Below are 9,080 nucleotides of genomic sequence, written 5' to 3'. Positions count from 1 at the left end.
TACCAAGGTTGGGAGGACTTTGCTTTTAAAGACACCACGAAACGTTTCTTCTCCTGTCAGACGACATACAGGTTGTTGTAATGGTGTTCACACTCACAGCGCTCTGACTATTCCTGGTATTGACGGGATGCTTACCACCACTTTGATGTCCTCGTCTTCTGGCCTTTCTTCTTCTTCTTCTCTGTAACAGAACAGAGGCGTCTTATTAGCAACCAACCCGTCACAATGAGTTTGTGTGGAGGTGAGCGTCTTCTGTCCTCGTCCTGTCAGCACTCTGACAGCAGAGGTCACTGATGTGTGACTTTTTATCGGGTTTTTTGGACATTACAAAGCAGATCAGTTGACCAACACAGACACTACATTTGTAGAGCGCTTACTTTTGTGTCTGGAACCAAAAGTTATACATTCTTTCGGTTGAGCTGCAAAAGCTTCAGCAACAGGATTACTTTGCAGTCAACATTCGGTACGCTCACTTCTAAATCACCCCTGATGTGCATCAGTCAAGGGGGTGCTGTAAGTAAACGCATTAATATTTTACCAGGATGTCAAAGGCATGACCCACTCTAGTCTTCCTCTGATTGCATTCATGTGAGGATGGACAAAGGAACTTAATCAAAATGCATCACTAGGTAGTTTCACTTTACAGTCTCTGGGTCAGTATTTATCCTAAAATCTGTGGCTAGTGTTAGTTTCATAATGAAGTCAAGCAGCAGGTTAGTGGCGATGTGCAAACACTCCTCTGCCTATTTTGGGTGAACTAAACATGCAGGAGTAGTTGATGCATATAATACAAAGCTCTGCATTAGTTTACTAAGAAATCAGTACAGAGCTAATACTTGTGTTTGAGAACTGAGTTTTTTTCAATAAGCTGGGAATCAGAGCATAAACAGTTCTCCAGACACCTCTACTGGTGTATAAATGAAATCTGAAAGAGCATCATCCGGACATACAGCTCCATGAAGCTGTGTGTCATCAGAACAGTTATAAAAAGATGAATTATGTCTTCTGAGGACGACAGCAAAACTAAAATATAGATTAAAACAGCAGTGGAGCTAAAATCCTTAAATCCTCGGGGATCAACAGTTTGGAGAAATGATTGTCTGCTGTGACAAATATCTACCTGCAGAAACATACAACTCAAACCAGTTAAAACGATTCCAGACAGTCTGCTGTAAATGTTCAGTTGTGTCAAAAAACATCAACAGTTTAGATTAGATTAGATATAACCTTATTGATCCCTTTGGTAGGGTACCTCAGGGAAATTTTTGAGTTTCTAAAGCAACGTTCACTGAGTTCACTGGCATCTAAATCCATCCTGATACATCTGCATCACGAGAGGCTAGAAAACAACACCGAAACATTTATAAAGGACGGTTTCGGTTTAGCAAACTAATGAATTATATGTAAACCAGTTACCCAGACCAGAACAGACTTTAGTCCAGAGCTTCTGAAAGTCCAGACCTTGGTTNTCTCTGTAACAGAACAGAGGCGTCTTATTAGCAACCAACCCGTCACAATGTGTTTGTGTGGAGGTGAGTGTACTTTAAGATCTTCTGTCCTCGTCCTGTCAGCGCTCTGACAGCAGAGGTCACTGATGTATGACTTTCTATCGTGTTTTTTGGACATTACAAAGCAGATCTGTTGACCAACACAGACACTAAATTTGGAGAGAGTTTACTTTGGTGTCTGGAACCAAAAGTTATAGATTCTTTCGGCTGAGCTACAAAAACTTCAGCACCAGGATTATTTTGCAGTCAACATTCGGTACGCTCACTTCTAAATCACCCCTGATGTGCATCAGTCAAGGGGGTGCTGTAAGTAAAGACATTATTATTTTACCAGGATGTCAAAGGCATGACCCACTCTAGTCTTCCATTAGTTGGGTGGGTTAAATTTAAACAGGAGGGAGAACCACTTCTTGATATTATCTACATTTTGGTTGGGAAAAATGTACTGACAATTGCAAAATATTTCATTTTCAAAATCAACTGTCACTCTTCCAAAATGTTTGCTAAAAATAATCTAATCCCTTCCTCATCTGGACTCCTCACACCCGCTCCATGAACCGTTTGAACTGCTGCCATCAGGAAAACGTTTCCGGAGCGTTCAAGGAAGAACCTCCAGACTGATCAACAGCTTCTTTCCACAAGCTGTCAGAATGCTGAGCTGCTGATCCAGATATGAGCACAATTCTTTATTTAATTGCTTTTAGTTATTGGATCCTGGTGAAAGGACTGTTTCGGTTTAGCAAACTAATGAATTATATGTAAACCAGTTACCCAGACCAGAACAGACTTTAGTCCAGAGCTTCTGAAAGTCCAGACCTTGGTTTATATCGCAGCCTGGATCCAGTCTGGATCCAGGCCACACCTTGGGTTATGAATATGAATCATTATAAAAGGTTTGATTTTGAAGTTAATTTCCCTTTGATCAATGAATTGTTAGTGATGTTAAATATATACGACCTCACAGTGGAGATAACTCCTGCAGAGTGGCTGCGAATGAGAAGTTTCTATCAGCTCTGAAACCACAGAGACAGAGTGTGTCTTTTCCTTCACTATATAATTTCTACAACTCATGTCTCTGAAATTAAAATGTTTGAAGCAGAAATAAATATGGATGCAGACCTCTGAGTATTACATCTAGATCTCCTGGATCAGTCTGTAGTTACTGAGTGCTGATGGAAGCAGGCAACCTTTTATTATTATCATTATTTTTTATTACACGTAACGTTAAATGAAAGTGTGACTTCTCCTCGACATAAACTCACTCTGATATTGGATGGATGGATTCCCCCGGCATGTCTACTGTTGGTAAAGCCGACTCCAGGTCCTCTTTCGTTGGGTAGTTCTGCCACATGTCTCTGGCGCACTTAAAGAAACCTCCCATCGCCGCATTCTGTGAAGAAAAGTCAAGACTTCAGCTCTAAAGAACATTCTCGTGGATTTACTAATAAAAGATGTGTATCCTTACTTGTAGTTCTGTGTTCTGTTTGGCCTTTAGCTCTCCAACACACATGCGCCCAGTAATCTTGCTCTGCCTGAGGAAGGAGAAGCTGTACTTTGGTCGTTTGAGTTTCTTGGGCGTCTTCTTTTTGTCAGTCTCGGACTTTTCAGGTGAAGCTGAGTCGTCGCTTCGCTCTGCATCGGTGTCGGATGGAGAGCCTGGAGAGAAGCTGCTCCGGCGGCTTCGCCTCCCTGACCTCACAGCCTCAGCTACAGGTTTCTGGGTGATGAACAGGCTGTCCCCCGAATCGCTGCACACACAGAGATCATAAATCAGCATTTGCAGGCTGTCACAGAGGAAGCATCGTGTCAGTGGTCCTCACCTGTCTGTCTCAGCTGGAGCTCCATCCTTCTGTCCCACCTCAACATGCTGCCATAGTTCATCACCATTGCCAGGAGGGAGGGTGTCCAGATCAGTGTGAGGGTTTCCAGAGTCAGTAAATAAATCTGACTGAGTCCCTGTCAGACTCATTTGTGTCATTTTTAAGCTAAACGTTAATTAGCGCAGTGAAGGAGGGGTCTGACTGTAAACAGAGAGAGACTAACTCTGTCTAACGTCTCCAGATTCATAACAGCGACGTTAATCAAACACCAGACTCATGTCTTTAACAACGAGCTGCACCAAAACACGACACACGCGGTTCAAAATTACCCAGGAAGTGTTTCAACGTCAGCGCCGTGACGAAGGATCACATGACCAGTCAAACAGGAAGTAAAAGGCGCTGAGAGGAAGCAAGAGCGATCCCCGTCTCTACTTCCGGTTTGGACTACAGCAGACTCATGTAGTGATTATAGACTAGATATGTAAAGACAGGGAGGTGCGAACACTTTCTGCTGATGAAGACCGTGAGGTAAAGCTGAAAGCTCGAAAATAAACCGCTAAACTGACTTAATTTTAAAAAAAAAATAATTTAACTAATTAATTTATTTTAAATGCAGACGTACAGTGGGGAATTGAGTTGTTTCAAAGCAGAACATAAATCAAATTTATGGCATAAAATTATACAAAAAATCCAACATTTGCGCATTGAATTAGCTAATACTAATTATAACAATAACAAGTATTCTTATAATTTTTTTTACTACTAACAATATAAACTATAGGATTTAAGTATAATAATGAGTCACTGCTGTCCCATTTATTTATTTATTTTTATTTATAATTTATTCAGTTTTTTCCTTAAAAAAATTATATTTATTGTATATATCTTTTTTTTTTCTTTTTTTTTTACTTTTGTTAAACTTAAACATATTTTTCCGTGTTTTTACATTTTGGAATATTTTTTCTCATTTACAATATGACAAAACTAAAATTAATTTACAGCATTGATATCGCTCATCAACTAAAGATATGAATGTAACTGTGAGCCATAATGCTCCATCTCTGTCCTGGAACTGGCCGTCCTCTCAGATGAACGCTTCCTGGGAGAGAATCTATCTTGTCAGTATTCACTCTTTGGCTATACTTTAACCACAGATGTGTCGGGTTCAGTAGACTTCTCCTGCACAGCTACAGTCTGGCAGCACACTGAGCCTCAGTCAGAGTCATGGCAGATCTAAGCAGGACGGAGAAGGTTGAGCTGCACACGCCGGAGCTGGAGGAGCTGCGTGGAGGTGAGATCCTCAGCTGTGATATAGAGGCAGTGAATAAATGGCACAGACTAAGTGTTCATGCAGACACTGTTGCTGTTTGGTTGCAGTTTTACAATCAGGACTGGAAGCCAACTTTGCTGAAGTTCAGGTGAGTGTTGTGGACTGTCCGGATCTCACCAAGGAGCCTTTCAAGTTTCCTGTCAAAGGTAAGAGCACATAATCAAGCCTACTTCATGCACATTTCTAAGTCCCAGTGTGCATCCAGCTGCAGAAACAGGGGTGCACCATGTTGCACATAAATGCACCTACAGACATTTTATTATTACGCCTGCTCTTATCGTGATGACCCAGTGGCAGGTGCAGACAGAAAAATACGATGCTTTACAAATTCATTGAGCAAAGGAAGAAAATTGCTTCACCTTACATGCAAAACATGCCACATAAAATCTTAGGTAACATTAAAAAAGAACAAAAAAACAACTATCAGCCAAACAGGTGCTTTTTGCCAGTCAGTGTTCATTTTAAGTCATTGTAACCTTATGAACAGATTTTGAGTGTTTTTTTTTTTTTGCTCCTGTCAAGTCCTGCACTTCTAGGTGGCATGGCTTGATAAAAGAGAAGACAAAAAAATGTCTGCTGTGCAGTATGACACAGTTATAATGCAATAAATCATAATAAAGGAGGAAAAAGTGAGCTGCCAACACTGGAAAAATAGAGATTTTACCTGCTGTAGATGTTTCACTTCTTACTTTTTCCATCTGTGGGCTAAATATTTTTCACACTACCCTCCACATCAGCTCTTAAGATGTTTCACCATGCTGAATGCATCTTCCAACAACTTGCTAACAACTCGCTCTTCTGTTTGCTATTTTGTGCCATGCTGCATTTACTTTATTTTCCTCCCAGTCTTTCTCTGCTCCGTTTAAAGCAGCCTGCAGTTCGGGTGAATGGTCCTGACATTTTTGTCACATGACTGTTGGTCACAGCTGTGTCTGTTCTGTCTTCTCAAATACACAATGGAGCACAGATTTTATTTCCTTATGTATTTATTTACAGGATCTGGTGCATATGATTTATTTTTCAATGACATGTAGGATAAAGTGTTTAAGATAAAATGTCATAATTTAAAGCTTAGACTTGGTTAATTTTCTCTGCATGACATTCAAGAACTATTGGAAAGCTGAAAACCAGATAAATCTTTCTGTTTTTGCAGTTTCTGGTTTTGATAAGTGGTATAATTTTGACAGTTTTAAAAAAAGATAGCTGTCTGTCAAACCTGCCGGCAGGTTTTGGGTTTCAGAGATTGACAGCCTTTATTGCCTGATACTGATAATAATGACGATATCAGTGTTTCCGTCATGCAGAATCTAATGGAAAGTGTGAGAACTGAATCTTTCTTATGTACCTGCTACAAAAACAACAATTTTGTTCAATCTGAAACACTATTAAACATTAATTTGAGTGTAGTCAAGCATCCTTTGCAGACTGTGGATCGAAACAACTTAAATCTAAAATATTGTTGTTGCATGTCTGTAGTCTCTCTGTCATATCAGATCAGTCAACTTTCTCTTCTGTCCTCCTGCTGCAGGCTTGTGTGGAAATCCTCGCATCACTGATGTTGGCGGTGTACCGTACCTGATTCCTCTGGTTAAAAAAGACAAGGTAGGTTTTTTTTTTTTATTGAAATATTGCATAGAGATCTCGCACAACGACCTGCAGTGGAAGGGTTTACGATACTGTTGTCCCTCCTCTTCCCAGGAATACAACATGAACGCTATATCAAAGGAGCTGGAGCTGCCGGGAGCCTTCATCCTGGGTGCAGCGGCCGCCCCCTCCAGGGTTGTTGGAATGAATGCAGAGGTGAATTATGTCTACTATTAACACTTTGCGTTGCAGTCAGTAGAAATGCATTCAATCAGAGCACTGGAGCGCGCAACCGCGAGAGCTGCTTTGGTGCAACTGTGCGGCTCTGCAAATAATTCCTCTTGATTCATGGGTCCTGTTTACCTTTTATTACACAACAGCTCGGGTACACAGAGTCACTGCTGGCCTCCAGAGGTAACAGCTGCAAATCAGCAGACCTAGAGTTTTATTTTCGTTTCACCTGCATGTTCTGATTATAATATTTGTTTGAATACTTTGCGTGCTTTTGAGATTGCTCCCTAGAGGTTCGACTGTATAATAATGTTGCTCCCTAATGAAGCAGCTGATGTGATCCTGGCTATGATGTAAAACGTTGGGGAAACAGGATGAAAAACATGCCTCCTGTGAGTCAGACACTGAGTCCATGATCCTCCCTGTTGAGACTGGATAATAACGTGGATTACTTGAAAGCAAAGCAGCTGCCGTTGTAGACTTGAGGAGCAGTTTTGTGATTCAGAGGTTGAAGGAGTGAATACTCTCGTCCACAGCTGATGCCTCTGGTTCTGACCGAGGCGCCGGGAAGGTCTGCAGTGAACAGCAGCTACTTCTCCTCCATCAACCCAGCCGACGGTCAGTGTCTGCTGGAGAAATACAGCGACAAGTTCTCCGACTGCAGCTTTTCACTGCTGGGGAACCTGTACGCCTGTGAAGGGAAGCCTGGAAAGGTAATCTGATTACTCTGGATCTGCAGCTTTGGAATGATGATGTACTGGGGGCGCTTCAAAGATGCATAGTCATTTTTACTTTGGGTTTTGGAAAATAATGAACATATCTGGGTATATATTAACTTAAACGTAATTATCTGCAAGTTAATGGCATGACTTTGTAATAAGTTGATGAACTTCAGCCCCGTCACATGTGAGCTCCCAACACTGGACAGAATAAACATTAACAAGCTGAGTTCTTCACCTGTGTGTCCCTGCAGGTCATAGAGGTTCGGGCCAAGAAGAGAACAGGAAGTCAGAGTCTGGTGACCGCCCTGAGGACGACTCTCGAAGGTCGCTACCCCGATAAAAGTCTGGCTCTGGGAGGCACCTTCATCATCCAGAAAGGGAAGGCGAAAATCCACATTATGGTAAACACTAGCTGAGACACAAAGCTCTTTATTAATAGCTACTGACAGCGGCATGCAATGATTTATTTTTCTTTTTTTGGCTTATAAATAGCCGAGAGAGTTCTCGGCCTGCCCCCTCAACACCAACGATGACGTCAACAACTGGCTCAAGCACTTTGAGGTCAGCGCTCCACTCATCTGCCAGTCGGTGCTCGTGTCCAGAGACCCTGTAAGTGAAGCCACCACATCTCCGTGAGACGCGTGGAAATGATCTTTTCACAGGTTGAGCCCCTCTCTGTAGAGCTTTTGTAATGCCCATTTGGCTGCTGTGTTTCAGGGCTTGGACCTGCGTGTGGAGCACACCCACTGCTTCAGCCACCACGGAGAAGGAGGCCACTACTACATAGACACCACACCTGACAGCGTGGAGTACCTGGGCTACTTCATGCCTGCGCAGTTTGTGTATCGCATCGACAGGCCCAGAGAGACCCACGGAGTTGGACGGGATTGAAACGCTGAATAAATCATGTTGGCAGCACAGTGTCTCTGATCATCTGAATCAAGCAGACAGTATTCGATTTATACTAGTTTGAATCATTCGTCTTCATTTGAAATCACATCTTATATCTTATGAATCACATCTCTTAGATACTAAATCACCACAGAACATGACATTTGGATTGTCTCGGCTGGCCTTTATTTTTTAGTTGGAGCATTTGTGCTGTTTGCTTAGACAGAGAAAGCTATGTTTTGAAAGACCTCCATGGTCCACCCACCCTTACAGGTTGTGAGGTTGGAGGCTTTGCACCTTTACGACCACCAAGCAACGACTACTGTCTGACAAATATGAAGAATCAAACATCTGATAAGCAATAAAAGGAATACAGCTGCCATGAACATAAGAGGCTACAAGAAACTGGTGATGGATTAACTACAAGAAGCTAAAATGTAGTGAAACATTTTGATGCCACCTGATTAAATCCAGGATGGAGCGACATGTGAGTCAGGGCAAACTCAGCTCCTCCTCATAAGACACAAACTGTCATGATTTCGATATGCATTTACATTTTTTTCTCTCTCTGTTATTTTGTCCCTTAACCTCATGTCTCATGTATGAAATTAGCTGTTATTGATTTATATTTCATGCACAAGTTTGATTCCTAATGAATTCACTTTAGTAAAGACAAATGTTGTTCCTGTCGTCACCATCAAAGTGTGGCTGCACAATACCTGACAATAAAAAGTGTTTTTTAATGGAACATATTTTCTAGATGCACTGCAGGTGGCAGCAGCTATTCTTGTGATTTATATTTTTATTATGGGCCTATTGATGAATAAAAGCTGAATCAGTTAGTTAATACATTTTGTATCTGTTGTTTCATAAAGTCCTAAACTCCTTGAAAGCATGGTATATTTTCACACTAATTAAATCTTGGATAAAATATATTTAAACAGTCAGTAAGAACATAAAAGCTGTAGGTTATTAAAATATCTTTTGCAAAAAT

At 41.3% G+C, this 9,080-nt stretch overlaps 2 protein-coding genes across 3 annotated transcripts in view; one reads left to right on the top strand and one right to left on the bottom strand.

Moving 5' to 3' along the window:
* The window catches only part of pho (phoenix), an 8,202-nt gene extending 4,544 nt beyond the window's left edge, over positions 1 to 3,658 (bottom strand). Inside the window, exons 1-5 of the mRNA XM_008286086.1 lie at positions 3,329 to 3,658; positions 2,974 to 3,256; positions 2,771 to 2,898; positions 136 to 181; positions 4 to 53 (exon numbers count right to left, since the gene is read on the bottom strand). Of these exons, the coding sequence (XP_008284308.1) occupies positions 4 to 53; positions 136 to 181; positions 2,771 to 2,898; positions 2,974 to 3,256; positions 3,329 to 3,486 (665 nt within the window). The 5' untranslated portion in view covers positions 3,487 to 3,658. The remainder of the gene's footprint in view (positions 1 to 3; positions 54 to 135; positions 182 to 2,770; positions 2,899 to 2,973; positions 3,257 to 3,328) is intronic.
* Positions 3,659 to 3,836: 178 nt separating this feature from the next.
* cunh11orf54 (chromosome unknown C11orf54 homolog) lies at positions 3,837 to 8,935 on the top strand. Of its 2 annotated transcripts, XM_008286081.1 has the most exons (9): positions 3,837 to 3,856; positions 4,501 to 4,619; positions 4,706 to 4,804; positions 6,187 to 6,260; positions 6,357 to 6,458; positions 7,010 to 7,186; positions 7,447 to 7,596; positions 7,688 to 7,804; positions 7,913 to 8,935. In XM_008286081.1, the coding sequence occupies exons 2-9, from the start codon at positions 4,553 to 4,555 to the stop codon at positions 8,084 to 8,086; spliced, it is 960 nt and encodes a 319-aa protein (XP_008284303.1). In that variant the 5' UTR covers positions 3,837 to 3,856; positions 4,501 to 4,552; the 3' UTR covers positions 8,087 to 8,935. The 2 variants fall into 2 exon arrangements, with proteins under 2 accessions (XP_008284303.1, XP_008284302.1); XM_008286080.1 differs by lacking the exon at positions 3,837 to 3,856 and having other exon boundaries at positions 4,475 to 4,619.
* The last annotated feature ends 145 nt before the right edge of the window (positions 8,936 to 9,080 follow it).

Source organism: Stegastes partitus, unplaced genomic scaffold (genome assembly GCF_000690725.1).
Source record: "Stegastes partitus isolate 25-593 unplaced genomic scaffold, Stegastes_partitus-1.0.2 Scaffold430, whole genome shotgun sequence".
NCBI lineage: Eukaryota > Metazoa > Chordata > Actinopteri > Pomacentridae > Stegastes > Stegastes partitus.
Note: the sequence above shows the minus strand (reverse complement) of the source record. Positions and strands in the feature narration are given on the sequence as shown.

What these genes read in the sequence shown, in the direction of transcription:
- cunh11orf54 (XM_008286081.1), top strand. Translation starts at nt 4,553, where the DNA reads ATGGCAGATCTAAGCAGGACGGAGAAGGTTGAGCTGCACACGCCGGAG. An exon ending in CTCTGGTTAAAAAAGACAAG is followed by an intron (nt 6,261 to 6,356) that starts GTAGGTTTTTTT and finishes TCCTCTTCCCAG; the next exon opens with GAATACAACATGAACGCTAT. An exon ending in TGCTCGTGTCCAGAGACCCT is followed by an intron (nt 7,805 to 7,912) that starts GTAAGTGAAGCC and finishes GCTGTGTTTCAG; the next exon opens with GGCTTGGACCTGCGTGTGGA.